This window comes from Pleurodeles waltl, chromosome 1_1, assembly GCF_031143425.1.
Source record: "Pleurodeles waltl isolate 20211129_DDA chromosome 1_1, aPleWal1.hap1.20221129, whole genome shotgun sequence".
NCBI lineage: Eukaryota > Metazoa > Chordata > Amphibia > Caudata > Salamandridae > Pleurodeles > Pleurodeles waltl.
This window is the reverse complement of record NC_090436.1, coordinates 775,086,490-775,103,292: the sequence shown is the minus strand read 5'-3', so window position 1 is coordinate 775,103,292 and position 16,803 is coordinate 775,086,490. Positions and strand designations below refer to the sequence as shown.

The 16,803-nt window shown below is 41.0% G+C and overlaps 1 protein-coding gene across 1 annotated transcript in view; it reads left to right on the top strand.

Moving 5' to 3' along the window:
- The window catches only part of LRRC2 (leucine rich repeat containing 2), a 1,181,887-nt gene that overhangs the window by 353,438 nt on the left and 811,646 nt on the right, over nt 1–16,803 (top strand). Inside the window, exon 3 of the mRNA XM_069227666.1 lies at nt 13,139–13,349. Within this exon, the coding sequence (XP_069083767.1) occupies nt 13,139–13,349 (211 nt within the window). The remainder of the gene's footprint in view (nt 1–13,138; nt 13,350–16,803) is intronic.

Genomic DNA, 16,803 nt, shown 5'->3' with positions numbered 1-16,803 from the left:
ATGATCTTAGACATGTTACATGGCCATGTTCGGAGTTACTATTGTGACGCTATACATAGGTAGTGACCTATGTATAGTGCACGCGTGTAATGGTGTCCCCGCACTCACAAAGTCCGGGGAATTTGCCCTGAACGATGTGGGGGCACCTTGGCTTGTGCCAGGGTGCCCACACACTAAGTAACTTTGCACCCAACCTTCACCAGGTGAAGGTTAGACATATAGGTGACTTATAAGTTACTTAAGCGCAGTGGTAAATGGCTGTGAAATAACGTGGACGTTATTTCACTCAGGCTGCAGTGGCAGGCCTGTGTAAGAATTGTCAGAGCTTCTTATGGGTGGCAAAAGAAATGCTGCAGCCCATAGGCATCTCCTGGAACCCCAATACCCTGGGTCCCTTTGTACCATATACTAGGGAATTATAAGGGTGTTCCAGTATGCCAATGTGAATTGGTGAAATTGGTCACTAGCCTGTTAGTGACAATTTAGAAAGCAGAGAGAGCATAACCACTGAGGTTCTGGTTAGCAGAGCCTCAGTGAGACAGGTAGTCATCACACAGGGAACACATACAGGGCACACTTATGAGCACTGGGGCCCTGGCTGGCAGGGTCCCAGTGACACATACAGTTTAGCACAGCCTTCAATGTTGGTTTTATTGGGGGACTAATTATTGCTTCAAGGTATTGTTTTGGATGTTATTAGTGCGTCCTTGTTCTTTGTAAAACATTGGGTGCTAGAAATGTGATTATTTAACAAGAGTTGTGTTTGTCACTGCAGTCAGCACCTTTGATTAGAAATACATACTTAATTGAAAAATGTAATGTGTTCTTAATTTTTTCATAGTTTGCTACAATATGTATACAGTTACAATCATGTGACTTGCATTTACAGCCTTTTTCTGTGCGGGATGTATATCACATATTCATTTGTTATGGGACCAGGTAAAGTCTACAGTTGTATTGATTGTTGAAGTTGGATGTCAAATCTACCATTATTAGGGCTCTTATTCTTCTTTCTGTGTGTGAGTTCCATTTCTCAAGGATGTTTCTTAGACAATGTTTCTGGGAGTCTTATTATCGAATGGTGTTTTACTGAGTTGATGAAAGAGATTAGTTATTTCATAGCTATGCAGTGTGACAGTGACAGTGTAAACATGGCCACTGTAATTGCACCAGTGGCAGTCCTTCTTTTTAGGGTCAAGGCTGCGAGAGCATGTGCTAGTGCATGTGTCTCACTTGTGGGACACTGTTGTTATCAATAAGGGCTTGGAACCAGCCTATTGTTTACCATTTGTTGGTTTGCCTGGCGCTCTTCTTTACAGCCTCGTAATTTGTCACTGCAGGCCCAGCATTATTTCCGTTCCTCTCTGTGGACTAGGGACCAAACAGAAGGTGTGTGACTGGCAAAAGTGTGCCTGACAGCACAAGCAAAATCGCAAAGATTTATTTTCTGTAATTAACTTTCTTTTATTTTGTCAAATCTTCTTTTCTCTCTTTGCACTCATTTTTCGCTTGTTTTTGCTTGTGGGTGATGTTCTCAAATGATGAGGATTGTTATAAATATTTCAAAGCAACATATGTGTAAATTCTGAAATTATGCTTCAACATCTAATCGGGCAGTACACCCTAATCCACTCCACTCCATTCTTCCCAACTCCAATCCACCCCACCTCACCTCCACCAATCCACCCCACTCAATCCAACCCACCCACACCAATCCAATTCACCCCAATCTAATCCAAACCACTCAACCCAATTCAGTCCACTCCAAACAGCACACTCCATTTCCCCTAGTGCACCTCTCTTCAATCTGGTCCACTCCAATCTGCCCAACTCCAATTTGTCCCACTCCATTCCAAAACAATCTATCTCACCTTCATCCAAAACAATCTGTCCCACCCCACAACAAACTTGCCCAATTCCAATCTGTCCCACTCCAAATCAAAACAATCTTCCCCACTCCACAGAAATCTGCCCAATTGCAATCTGCCCCACTTCAATCCAAAACAAGCCGCCCCACTCCAATCCAAAACAAGCCGCCCACTCCAATCTCCTCCATTCCAATCCAAGAAAACCTGCCCCACTCCAATCTGCCCCGCTCCAATCTCCTCCATTCCAATCCAAGAAAACCTGCCCCACTCCAATCTGCCCCACTCCAATCCAAAACAATCTGCCCCCTTCAGCCCAAAACAATCTGCCTCACTTTAATCCACCCCACTCCAATCCAAAGCACTCTGCCCCACTCCAATCTGCGCCACTCTAATCCACACCACTATAATCTGTCCCACTCCAATCGAAACAATCTGCTCACTCCAATCTGCCACACCCCAATCAGCCCCACTCCAATCCAGAACAATCTGCCACACTCCACTCAGCCCCATTCCTTAATTGTGTCTGAAAGATACACCTTATCACTGCAAGAATGGGGAGTAGGTGGCAGTGTAATGCTTTATATGTGCTCCCACAATAGCAAAAAAGAGGGATTTACAGAAAAAGCAGAGATAGAAGGCCTTCTTGAAGAACCATTTTTTTTATCCTAAAGTAGCACGGGCTGAACTTAAATGTGTAACTCCACTAGAGCTATGTGTACGGCAGAAATAAATAAGTGCAGCAACTGTTAAAGATATAATAAAATTGCAGACACACAAATTCATAAAAATAGTTGTTTTATTACTAAAATGTAACGTTGTTAAAAGAGAACACAGAGGAAATTTTCTTTTTTTCAATTCTAACTAATTTGTACTTTCTTTGTGGGTTTGGACATCCTTCTATTACAAGACAATCTTCCCCACTCCAATTCAATCCAATCCACCACAATTCACCCCAATCCAATTCTAAACAACCTTCCCCTATGTCTAATCTGTCCCACACTAATCCGCCCCACTTCACTTCAAAACAATCTGCTCCAATCTAATCCAAAACAATCTGCCCCACTCCAATCCAAATAAATGTGCACCTCTCCAGTCCAAAACAGTCTAGCCCACTCCAGTCCAAAACAATTTGGCCAACTCCAACCCAAACCAATCCACCTACTACAATCTGCCCACCCCAATCTAAAACAATCTGCCCCACTCCAATCCAAAACAGTTTGCTCCACTACAATCCACCCCATTTCGATCTAATCCAGCACATACCAATCCAATCCAACAAATCCAGCCAAATCCAATGTACTCCACTCCAATCCACCCCACCCCAATTTAGTTCCCCCACTCCTATCCACCCCACTCCGATCCAGTCCACCTCAATTGAATCCACCCCACTCAATTCAATCCACATCACTCATCACCAGTCCACCCCACTGTAATCCAATCTACCCCACTCCCTAAATCCACTCCAGCCTCTTCTGCCCCACTCCAAAATACTTCACTCAATGGCACTCCACTCCACAACACTCCACTCCACGACACTCCACTATACTACACTCTATGACACTAACTCTACCACACACCTCTCTGGCACTCTCTGCCACTAAACCACTGAACTCTACTCCCCATTACTCAACTCTACAACACTCTACTCCCCCTACTCCATCACACCCAGTCTATAACACTGATATACAACACTGCAAAAACACATTACCAAAGCCAATTGCTCTTAAATAGGTGAGGCATATTGGCTTTGCCCATGCTGGTTTATATTGAGGTTTCTGGCAGTGGAAGTATTTCTGACTTTAACTGTGTCTGAAAGATACACCTTGGGAGTGCAGGAGCGGGTAGTAGGTGGAAGTGCAATGCTTTATATGCGCTCCCATAATAGGAAGAAAAAGGGATTTACAAAAAAAGTAGAGCTAAGGAGCCCTCTTGGAGAACCATTTTCCTAATCAAAAGTAGCACAGGCTGAACTCAAAGGCGTAACTCCACTAGAGCTAAGTGTAAGGCAGGAATAAATAAGTGCACACACTGTTAAGATATAAGAAAAGCTCAGACACACAAACTCATAAAAATAGTTGTATTATTACTAAAATGTAAGACGTTGTAAAAAGAGAACACAGAAAAAACAAGATTTTTCGATTTTAACTAATTTGTATTTTCTTTGTGCACTTGGACATCCTTCTATTAGGAGTGCATCCACAATTGACATCAAAGTACGAGACCACACCCATATGAAGTGAATTTTACCAATAAGACTTGGTCAGCCGACATGGTGCATTTAGGGTATATTTACAGAAAATAAATATTTACAGACCCGGATCAGGGACTATCTTTGAGTTTGAAAGTAGCCATAGTCGTGAAGGAGAAAGAGCAGAAGTGGTCAGATGACATATATTTCATCGTTATGTTATGGTTAGAGTACCGCCACTCCACCTTTATGGTTGTCCTGAAGGGATAGTTCTCAGAATTCATTTAGTCTGCATCAATAATATAGCCCAACACAGGTATGGGGCATGTGCATGTCATATACTTACAGTGTTAATATTAATAAATCGGTGAGTAGAGAGTAAGAGACTAAACGATTTTACTTTAACTAAGTGCCCAACCCCATATACAGATGTGAAGTTAATTGAATCTGATTGTAGCTTGTTCAGAGTTTGAAAATAAGCCCCTTAGTTTTACTTGTCCCATTAAGTTTGTGCATAAGTATGTTATTTTTAAAACGCAAATCTTAAAATATTTTGCTTGCTAAAAATCCAGGACTGGCTAAAGGTGTCACTCACATAGAACCACTTGGGAGCTACAAAACACAGTCTACTCGTTTTTGTGGGACTTCAATCTTTGATTCATATCATGGATATAAACAATCACTGACAATGTCCAATGTTTTAACTCTTAGATAGAGAATAGGTTTTTCACTAAGGTTTGTTAACACAGAGTCAGGGGCACAGTTTAGTTAGTGAGTTTCGGGGGTTGTAAATCTTACCTTTTCCAACAAAGAAAGTGGTGGGGTGCAGAGTAAATAGGCGAGAAGACTGTGGTTCAGCGTGTTGTTTTTCCACGAGGAGCAACGTTAGTATTGATTTGCCTTAGATGAGCCTCTGGGGTGGATTTAGAGTTTGTCGGACAGGTACTCCATTACAGTGGTGATGAATTACCCTGTCCGCCAAATTCAAGAACTGCCCACTCAATTTTGAGTCAGGCATACTGCAAGTTTTATGCTTTGGAGCACAATGTTCTCCATTGGTGTAAAACTTCCTCCATGGCCTAATGGAGAAGGGGCCCTCGGAGGAAAGACATCTGACTGTCTGCACTATTTATAGTAGACAGTCAGATGGCTTTTTTTTTATAACCGTCTGTCACAATCTTCTGTAGTTTGGTGGTGAGGGACAGTAAAAAAAGAAACATTACCCCACACCATGGTAAAACACTCATATGATATAGGGGTCATTAATTTGATGTTTTTCAAAAAGTAAAATTTTCCACTTTTCTGTGTTTGTTTTAAAAAATAAAAATCTCTGGAAAACTTTGAAAGCCGTGTTTCACAGAGCCATCAGTCAAAATGTACCTACATTAACAGGAACTAGCTGCAGGGACGGTCGGCATCTCTAAATTTGGGGGGGGGCAGAGCAAACGCAGAGTGGCAGACCTAAAGTCCTCCACCACCCTGTCTGCCTTTACTCCATCTGCTAAACCCTAAGTCAGGCCCTCTCTCTAGTCTGACATAGTGGGTGAAAATTATGGTTTGGAATGCCCCCTGGTGCGATTGCCAGTGGTTAGACTATTTGCAAACATTCGTTCCAACCTATGGGTGCAGTAGTATGCCTGGTAATCTGAAACTGGTTCAGCTTTCCACGCCAACAACTGTCAATGTTTTTGTGTGATTTACAAAAAAGTAGAACATCCACACCCATTCAAGGAGTATTCCTATGGGTGCATATGTGCTACATTTTTGCTAAATTGGTCACTACATATATTTCAGTTCCTGATCCTTAAAATTATCAAGCTAAAACCTCCTAGTGAAAACAGAACAACGAGAAAAAACAACACAGACATCGTGGATTCAATTCAGGGCCCCTAGACCCAAACACCCAAATGAAGTGATGCCCCTGGCAGAGGTATAGCATGGCTTGTTGTACAGGCATCCCAAAAGACAACAATTATTACAAGCCAGGTGGCAGGGTTTTTAGCTCATTTATGCCCATTCCCCTACTGCTCAGAAGCCCTAACCCCACCTGCAAACATCCCCCAGCCCTTCCTTGCTGTTGCCATTGAATCCTGCTCTCACTATCTGTAACATTCACTATCTGTAGCATTCACTGTTGCCATTATCTGCTGGTCCTGCAACACAGAGTCCACAAGTGCTGTTCATCCTGAACAGTATTGGGGGGGGGAGATTTTCCATAGCACCCTCAGTTAGTGCATTTATCCCAGTCATTTAAGATGGGATTGAGCTGCTCTGCACACACACAAGGGACCATAGGTGCTGCTAACAACTGTAAATCTGATCATTGAACTCCTTCGATCGAAGGCTCTGTGCACTCTTCTAGGCTGTCACACAATCCTTCTATCTTTCAACATCATCTCAGCTGAGGGTTCAGGAAACCAGCAGTTGTGTGCAACAGTCTGGGGGGAGGCTGACTTGATGTGTGTCCACTTAAACCTACAGCAGTGACTCGCATTGTGGGTGCTTAGCATAAAAAGTAAACAAATATTACTTCTTTGGATTGCTTCAACACCTTCACCAAAAATTCCACTAAAACGTTTTCTAGAGATGACTGCATTTGCACACATCAATGACAGATCTCCCTTGCCTATGGCTATGGCCAACCCAGAACAATATTTTGGCAAAGGATGGATATATGATTGATTCAGCTTCTTCCTGCTGTGTTGTTCATTTCTATAGCACTGCAATAGCACTGCCAATGTGACACCAAAGTGCCAATAAGCCAAAATATAGCACACTTCATTTTGGAACCAAACACTAACACAAGCAGGCCAATTGTTTGTGTGGGGTGTGTGTGTGTGTGTGTGTGTGTGAAAGAGAGAGAGAGAGAGAGGAAGTCTTCTAAATGCATTTAAGATTAATACAATGCTACTTCTATGCTGTCATTATTTTGTATATATATTGTGACAGGAAAATATTGATAGGAATGAAGGCAATGCTAAGGGAGCAGGGTGAGTGAGAAAAAAAATGAACCGGAGATATGTGATATGCTGGAAGAAAGATGATGAGATAGTGCCAGACCACAAATAAAAATCATCGAAAGAGAAAAATAGGAAGGAAAAATGACAACAAATCGAGTTGCATCTTAAAATAGGTTGCTAGCTATAACAGTGAGGCATACGTATTCCAATATAGAGATGAGACATAAGAGTCCTCAGCATTTATCAGTTTTGGGATATCAGTGTAAAGACAGGTCAAGACTTGTGACTGCCTCAGTCTTGGAATATCAGTGCATGATGACCATAGAGGTGCAGTGTCTGAATTATTGATGTCTGTCTCAGTAGTAGGGCAGCAGGCAATGTTGCAAAGCAAGATGTCTGTGCCTTATGAGAGCTCTGGGACCATGCTAGTGCATAATGAAAATGAAAATTGGAGGAACTGTGAGAGCTATTTAGATATCTCAGTACAGGGACAGTAGCGTTTAGTGCAGATCAGTTCAGATGTGCATTTTGAGAGCCCTGTCAAAGTGTCAGTAAAAGACATAATTTCATGGTGCATGCCAATCTGGAGCTGTTGTGAGAGCCATGTTAACATCTCAATACTGGGAAATCAGTACATGATGCAAGCCAAGTAGAAGCTGTATTGTAACATTTCTGCAGATGCCCATCTGGTCGCATTCCAATGCACACAGAGGATTATAAGAGTTTACTGGGTGATTAATTTCCTGAAGACTAGAGCATAATGATAGTTTTGTGAATTTTTCAGTACTTGTATTGTTGTGTGCTACAGGTCAGGACTGAGGTGTATTTCAGAACCCTCGGGAGGTCTGAGACCTAGGATAGCAGTATTTGCATGATGCAAGCAAGACTGATAAATGTCACAGTACTGGAATATCAGTGCATGGTGTATAGAGATAAACCAGGAAAGCTCTGTGAAGGTCTTAGCATTGGACAGCAGTGCATGGTGTAGATCAGAATGAAAGGTATTATAAGTAAGTTACTCCTCAGGTCTGTGGTGTCACTGCTAAGTTTGCAGCCTGGTCTATTATTGTCCTCTCCCTGGAAGTATGTTGATGTTGGTCAACAGCACTGGAATCAGACATACAGTTCTGCCAGCGCAATACACCTCAAAAGAGACTGGCAGAGGTTTTTGCTGCTTTGATGTTGAGATACAGGCACATTGATTGTGGTGCATTCAATCTGATAGGCAGAAGTAGGCAGGAGCACTTTCTTTACCAGGACCGAAACCTTCCATACTCAGGGTAACAACAAAAATAGAGGGAAAGATCATAGTCCAAAAGGGCCATTTCAAGACAGTTTTTCTGAAGGCAATCACAAAAATGTACCTCTCCCCATCTCTTTATTGTCCTCACTATTTCACCCTTTTTGATCCTATCATCTCTTCCTCTCTCTCCTCCCCCATCTGTCACCCTTTTGTTCCTCCCTTTTACTTTAATTTATCCTGTTTTCTATTCTGTCCTCTTTGTAAAAGTCTTGATTTTCATCATCTTCTTTTACATTCCTTTCCCTCACATGTTTTTGTCAATTGCCTCACTCTGATCCTCCTCTCATTTAACCTGCTCTCTCATTTTTCTCCTTTTAAATACCCTCGTCTATGTCTCATGTAACTCATATTTTACATTTCCCTCTGTCTTACTTTATTCTACCTTTCCATCCCCAAAGCCAGTGAAAGGATCTCGACAACCAATGTGAAGGAGCAATATGAGTTTTTCTTGTATAGACACCTTAATCATCACTCTGGTACTTTATTTATTAAGTTCATTCGGACTAGAAATCTAGTCCATTTAAGATAGTAATAACAATCATACTTGAAAAAAGAATGTATTAAAAACATAATAACAATATAAAACCAATAGTCGTCAAAACATTGTAACAATAAGAACAACAGGACAAAGCATTTCATCATATATATAAATACAATAAAATAAAACATAAATAGATATAATAAGAAAAGGGGTCAGAGCTCAAAACTAAAATGTAGAACTTTTTGTCTGGAGGACCAGTGTGCACAGCCAGAAGACAAAAAAGACAGAAAATAGTCTAATTGGACTAAAAGGAAACATTATCAGAGTACCAATCAAAAAAAAACAACAGAAAAACTATATGGGAAGGCTATATAAGCTTGTGCAGTCTTGGTAGTCATAAAAAAGGCAACAAATTTGTAATGGAAATTTCCTACTAAAAGCAATACAAAAAGGATAAAAAGAGAAGATTAAAATCCTTCTAGAGACTAGTATAGAAATGACTCAGGAGCCTTTGGGTGCAATGAACTTGCGACGGATTTACCAGGCCTCCGATAAGTATTTGGTAACTGGAATGACAACCCTGGGAGAAAAATCATGTGTACAGATTCTAATGGCAGTTACTCTATCCTGAAATAACATGTTTTTACAGAGGGGGGTAATCCACCTCTTTCTTGGTGTCTTGTACAAAGGGCAGAAGAATAATACATGCTCTGATGTTTCTTTACAATGTTGACAGAAAATACACCTATCATTTGTAGCGATGTTAGAAGACCAATGGGCCGTGAAACCATTGGTAGGCAATGTACCATATCTTAACTGCAGGTATAGAGTGCGTGCATACGGGGGGATAGGGAGGTTCAGGAAATTCTCAGCCCAGGGTTCATGCTTAATTTGAAGAAAATCCATTGTTAACCTACCCGCCCTCTTTTGGTGCAGGGAATCTTCGTTAACTTTCTCCCAATATCTGCTCGTAACAAATATCCTAGCCTTATCAGGGATTTGATCCGGGTGGTTCCAATAATGGGAAAGACCCATTTTGTCCCAGGCAGTTTTCATCTCTTTCAGCCAAGGGATTCTCTCCAATGCCTTGGGAGCGGCTATCAACTCTCTTATAGCCAGCCTATATGGTTCTAGTTCAGCAGATTTCCATAGACGAATCCAGTAGGTAAGGGGTCTTAAGGCCGCTATGGTTTTAATGCCATTTAAGCCAAGGTCAAGCCTTAAAGGGGTCATTGGAGTGCCCGTACCTAGCCTGGACACCTGCCTAAGGAAAATATTTTCCTTAGTTTGCAGAATGTCCAGGTTTTTATGGGACCCCCAAAGTTCCGCTCCATATAGGGCTGCTGCTCTGATTTGAACATTATAAATCTCCGCAAGAATGTTCAGAGGGGGGCTCGGAGCCTTTCTAGATCTGCGGACTAAGGCCCCACCTCTTTGGCTTATGATCAGAGCCCCTTTGTCAATTGCTGCCTTCCATTTGCCTGATGTAGATAATCTGAAACCCAAATAATCAAACTCTTCAACTTTCTCCAATGGGGACGAATTCATCTTAATATTAGTACGCAATCGTTTTTTAGAGGTAGTGAATATCATAAATTTAGTTTTCTTAATGTTTACATCTAAACCATAATCACTACAATAAGCACAGAACTGGTTAATCAGGTGTTGAATTCCCATTGGCGATTTTGATAGTAGGATCGTATCATCTGCATATAGCAGGCAGGGGATTTTTTCCCCACCTAGTTTCGGAGAATCATTTATGCAGTTCTCTAGGTAGTGGATGCAATTATTAATGTAGAGCAGAAAACGAGTAGGTGCCAAAACACAACCTTGTCTAACTCCTTTTTTGATAGCTACAGGGTCAGTCAGCTCGCCCCCCTGTCCACACCTGATTTGGGCAAAGGTATTTTGGTGCAACTGAGCTATGAGTTTCAGGAGGCCAAATGGCACTCCCATGTTTAATAATGTTGACCACAGCAGATTCCTGGGGATCAGGTCAAATGCGGCTCTTAGGTCTATAAAGACCACGTAAAGGTTACCCCCCCCAGGTCAACATTCTTCCATTTTATTGACATAAATCTTAGAGCTTGGTCAACTGTGCTCACTGCGGGTCTGAAACCCGCTTGTAAATCAGAAAGGGCTTCAGACTCTATAATCCATTCCTCAAGGTGGGACAGAAGATGTTTCGCATAAATTTTTTGGAAGTTATCGAGGAGACTAATTGGACGGTAGTTAGCCGGAATGTTTGGATTTCCTTTTTTGAAGATCGGTACAATTTCAGCCCCTTTCCAAGTAGATGGAACTGGTGCGCCTGCTGCAATAGCATTGCAGATAAAATTGAGGTAGGGAGCCCATATATCAGGTCTAGATTTATATAAATCACCTGGAATTTTATCTGGGCCAGGAGCCTTCCCCCATTTCAGGGAGTCTATTGCAGCTCTATTTTCGGAAAGAGAAAAAGAAATTGGAATGATCTCTTGGTTTGTTGAATCATTGGGGGGCCACAGAGAAACTTCTGGTGGACCTCCATAAAGTTGCCCAAAATGCTCTACCCAAGTTGCTGAGAGGATTGTAGAGCCAGGCGCGGCTGGGGAGTCACTGTCATTATCAGCTATTAGTTTCCAAAACTTTGAAGTATTATTAGATAAGGCTGAAACCAGAATAGTGGCCCATCTGGCCTCCTCCCAGCTTCTGCGTGCCTTTGAGCATTCCTTCTTGTAAGCGCCCCTGGCTATTCTCAGCGTCGCAGCATGGCCTTCTTTGATTGCATCCAGGAGAGCTAGTTGTGCTGTTCTGCAAGAATTATTGAACCAAGGGGCATTGCGTTTTTTATTGGAGTTGTTAACAGTCTCTTTAGTGAAAAATTGTTTTAAAGATTGGAACAGATCAGTGTGGGCTGTAAGAAGGCTATCGCCCTCCTCAGACTCATCTAACCGGATCATACACTCCATATGATTCGCAAGCAAGCTGTAAATGGATGCTAAATGTTTAGGGGAGGAGGTAACAGATTCCCTGGTACTTGCTTCCATGCTATTTCACACACCAGCTTCTTCCAACCTCCTCTCCTCGCCTTTGAACGCCTGCCTATTCTACCTCTTTCCTCTTCTCACAAACATGCTTCCAGCACTCATGTTTCAAACTCTTTCTCAGTCTTTCATGTCCACCTTTTTCACTTTTCTATCTCACACCTTCTTCTTTTTCACTTGTCTCTTCTGACACCTTGCTCTGCTTCCCTCTCTTCCGGTCACTTTCCTCCAGCTCATCTTACACACATTACTCCCCTCACTTGCCTCTTATTATTTTAAGTTTTATTTTTCCTTCTAATAACTAGCTATCTCACCTCTAGTGTTTCACCTTCTTTGAACACCATTCTCTAACACCCACCCTCAGTCCTGCATCTTTCTCTGACTTGTTGCCCCTCTTTAACACACACTCCCAATCGGCTGTCTCATTAAAAGTCTTCCCTAAAGTATCCTCACACATCCTCTATCCCCAGACGATTCCCCTACTTACTCTTTTCGTGTACACCCTCTCCTTGTTAGCTCCTCTCCACAAAAACTAATCTCACACACACCCAACGATTTACACACATGCCTATGGTGGTTGTGCTTCCTCTACTGCCAATCATCAGTATAAGTGTTAACAATAAGTTCGAAACAAAGATGTGTTCTACAGCGAAGCAATATCAACTACAGGACCAACTCATGTTAATAGAACACACCTTGTGCAGAAATGTAGTAGTCTTAAATCAATACACTGATGATAACAAGATGAAATTAGACACTGATATATATCCTTAGGAATAAGAACCATATTAAAGTTTTGAGGTCATTTAGAAAACACTGAACGTTATTGATTCCTGACGTTCTATTGTGTCATTTAGAAGGGTAACATTATTAGGTCATATGGAGCAGCCAAGCCTTCTTTTAAGTAGCTATGAACAAGTTAGACACATACCTACCAAGCCAAAAAGTTTTGAAGGTGGTTGCAAGCTGCACACATTGTGCACCTCTTCATATTGATGACAGTCAGCGCATTCCAATTATGTTTAAGCTTTCCTTGATCTCAAATTTCACACTTTTAAACAACAATATAAAGACGCCATGAGTGTGTTCCACCTTTCAAAATGCGAACGCGTGCAAGTTCTCGCGAGTTTCAATACACATCAGGGTGAGAGTCTAGGCACATGCATGCCTCCGTGGTGCAGAGGTATCATAATCTGCACAGACTATGATGAGATAGTGGTAGGAGGTGATAATGACTAAGACTAAAGAAGAAAATTCAAAACCTAGTGTTTATAAAAATTTAACACTTACTCCTTTCATCTTAACCTTTCAGAATTAAGCAAGAATGGAGCTTCATGCTGGAGTGCAGACAAAAAGGTATTCCACAGTCTGTTTACCTTAGAAGTGGCTTTGTTGATACTGGGTTAAGACTCTTGGAGAAACTCGAAGAGAGATCGCCGCTTATCAAGAAGTTTGATTCCCTGGAGGATATAAGAAGAGGAAAAGATAAATTTATTTTTGAGCTTTATGGAGAGCACTGGAAGGTAAGCCTAGTCTTGCTTTGATCACACAATCCTATTGTGACTATAAAATAACGTTTTCGTGTAATACACAGACACTATTGTTGTCAAGGTGTCTTAACACTACTCATTAGTTTTTATATCTAATGGTTTTTAAAGCACCATCGTGTCACCTCTTGGACACTTTGTATCACGTGGAGGTTTTTATTAAGGTTGGTAATCCAGGGTTGCGATGGTGCATAACAGGCAAAATCTTGAAGGTGTGATACACCTGGCATTGGTCAAAGTCGGTAACATATAGTTGTAATAGCATGAAACAGGTCAGTGACTTGAAGGTCTGACGCATCTGGCCAAGAAGGGCCCGACCATTTCATATTGAAAAGTGTGCAGCTTTCAATCTCTTGTTCCTGAGATGCTGTTCAGATTGTATTGCAGTGGTTCAGCCGGTATAATGTCAATCTGCAATTGTGTGAGGATCCTTCTCAATTTATAAATTAAATGTTGATGCTGTTTGTGTCAGCTGTGATCTGAATAGACAGTATTATTAATGTGAAAATCCTCATCGAAAAGATGTTAACCGGCATATGACCCAAAGCTCCCACACTTTTCTGGTATTTTCATGAATGGAAGCAGCAGCTAGTAACGTGTAGAGTACCCCAACATACAGTTTACATGAATAATGCAGTCACAATTCTTGTTGTACGAGATTAAAAAGTAGTACAGAACTGGAATTCGTGAACGAGCCTACTTCGCTATAAATATAACGATAAATATCAGCATAAATATGGATAATGTTATTTAAAATTTTAATGAACAAGCCAGCTCCAATGGACCTTTGGTATTTTTACCATGAATGCTAACGTTGGAAATAACGTTTAAAAACATTTTACGAGGTGTCCCAGTCTCAGCCCTTGCAGTGGTCTCCTAAGTGGTAAACTAAGATGAATTGATCTGTTCTCTGGCCATTGTGCAGAGCCTAGTTCTTCGTTTACTAAAAACATATATATTTATCAAGATGTGTACAGTCTATAGGCTGCGGAACTGATCTTTAATTGGATATATACCATGCCCTTTTCCCTATCTGCCTGTGACCAGGGCAGGGAAGAGCCTAAAATGGTCACTACAAAAGCCTCTGTTCCCGACTCCAATGTGCATCAAACATGAGCAATGAAAGGTCTTTAGTACATACAGGTGTGTATATATTTGTGATAAATGAATGCACATTAAAACGCAAATATGGGAATAAAGGCCCTGTAAAATAAATACCTAATGATCCTAAAAAAACATTCATTCCACAAGTCAAAAATAAGATCAACAATAGACGGATTAGCTCGGATACAATGCATAAAATGGGAAAAGAAAGGCAAAGGAATGTGAGCCGAAGGGAGCTAGAAGGGATACATTTAAAAACATGTCTATTAACAAGCCAGAGCTATTAGCGCTGTAAACTCTTCACCGAACTTTTCTTGCCACATAAACTGAAAATGAAATGTAATACAATTTCACATAAGGCTGCCGATTTAAAGCGCCATGCCATGAGTGTGAAGGTGACTAATCAGAACAAAACAAACGGGCCTGTTTTGCCTTTCCAAAGTAATAATAAAAATAAAAAAACAAGCACAAGTGCGCTGTGTATAACCTTGAATTCGTGAAGGAGCACTTGGATAAACAATAGAAATAAACTAGTAGTCATGAAAAGCACTTGATTAGTGCCCAGTGAGATCACGCTGCCTACGAAATAAAGAGAAAAAGTAGTCCGGAAATCATACAGAAAACATGGAGCATTGTATGTTTTCAGTAGTTTAGCAGTGCTGTCGAGGAGGACTAAACACCGGAAAAGGCAGGAAGTATGTATGTCTTTCACTAATGAAATCAAGCGAATTTTAAAAGCCAAGCCCACGAACCAACGAAAGTGATGGGCATGACAGGGGCATGGTAAAAAAACCAGAGAGAGATTACAACAGGAAAAGAGCGTTTGCGCTCTCGACCCTAAAAATGTTTCCTCGATATAGGTGTTTAATACCATAATAAAGATTGTGAAAGTAGATATTAACGATAAATCATAAAATGTCAAGCATTTACTGTTAGTATTGTTGAATTCATCAATAAAGGTTTTATTCATATACAAAATTTGTGAAAAAATTGCAAGTTTTGAGAGATCTGTTTTCCGATCCTCCAAATTTAGACATGCCTTCTATTTTAGTTGTTGAAATCAGTTTTGGTTGCTCTATAATAATCTTTACAATCCCTTTCTTAAATCGGTTGTTGTTAATTTCATATGCACTGGGTGATTTACAGCACTAGCAACGTTTGTCTTCCTTGAGTTTCAGTTTTCACTTTTTCAGTATTGTCGAATACAGGTTGAAACAACCATCGTATAATTCTTCGACTAATGCCCTTTCATTAAATGCTGGAGGTACGTTTGTTCTGTTTGCAGGTAATTTCTTCCAAATTATTTTGGTAACCTTGATTGAATTGGGTCTTTTCACTCCTGCTACTTTTTCACCTTTGGCACAGCATCACAAACTTTTATCACTTTTCAGAAGTTTGCTGATATGAAATTGACAGTGTTTTACATTATTACGATTCTGAATAATGGATATGCGGAAAGGGATTTGCGGTCCTGTAGCACAACAACAGTTTTTGCATCATGACCGCTTTTGTGTAATACAGTAGCCTTCAAATGCACATAAAAATAATAGTATTATGTGTCTTCCATATTTGTAAAATTCTTCATGCTCCCTTACACAGCTAGTTGTTCAAATGTATGTGTGTGCAATGTATGGGTTTGCTGTACATTTTTACCCATCTGTTATCCCCTGTAAGAGCATCCTGGTGGGGATAAATACTTAGAGGCATATTTACAAGAGTGGCGCTGTAGGAAAGTAGCCTCTTTCTATCATGGTTACCCCCACTTTTGGCCTGTTTGTGAGTGTGTCAGTGTGTTTTTACTGTGTCACTGGGATCCTGCTAGCCAGGACCCCAGTGCTCATAGATAAAAACCTATATGTCAGTGTGTTTTTTCTGTCTCACTGGGATCCTGCTAGCCAGGACCCTAGTGCTCATAGTTTGTCACCTAATGTGTATGCCTGAGTAGTGCCTGTGTCACTGAGGCTCTACTAATCAGAACCTCAGTGCTTATGCTCTCTCTGCTTTTAAGTTTGTCACTGTAGGCCAGTGACTACATTTACCAATTTCAATTGGCATACTGGACCCCCCTTATAAGTCCCTAGTATATGGTACCTAGGTACCCAGGGCATTGGGGTTCCAGGAGATCCATATGGGCTGCAGCATTTCTTTTGCCACCCATAAGGAGCTCAGACAAACCCTTGAACAGGCCTGCCATTGCAGCCTGTGTGAAATAATGCACACATTATTTCACAGCCATTTTCACTGCACTTAAGTAACTTATGTCACCTATATTTCTAACCTTCACTTGCTGAAGGTTAGGTGCAAAGTTACTAAGTGTGAGGGCACC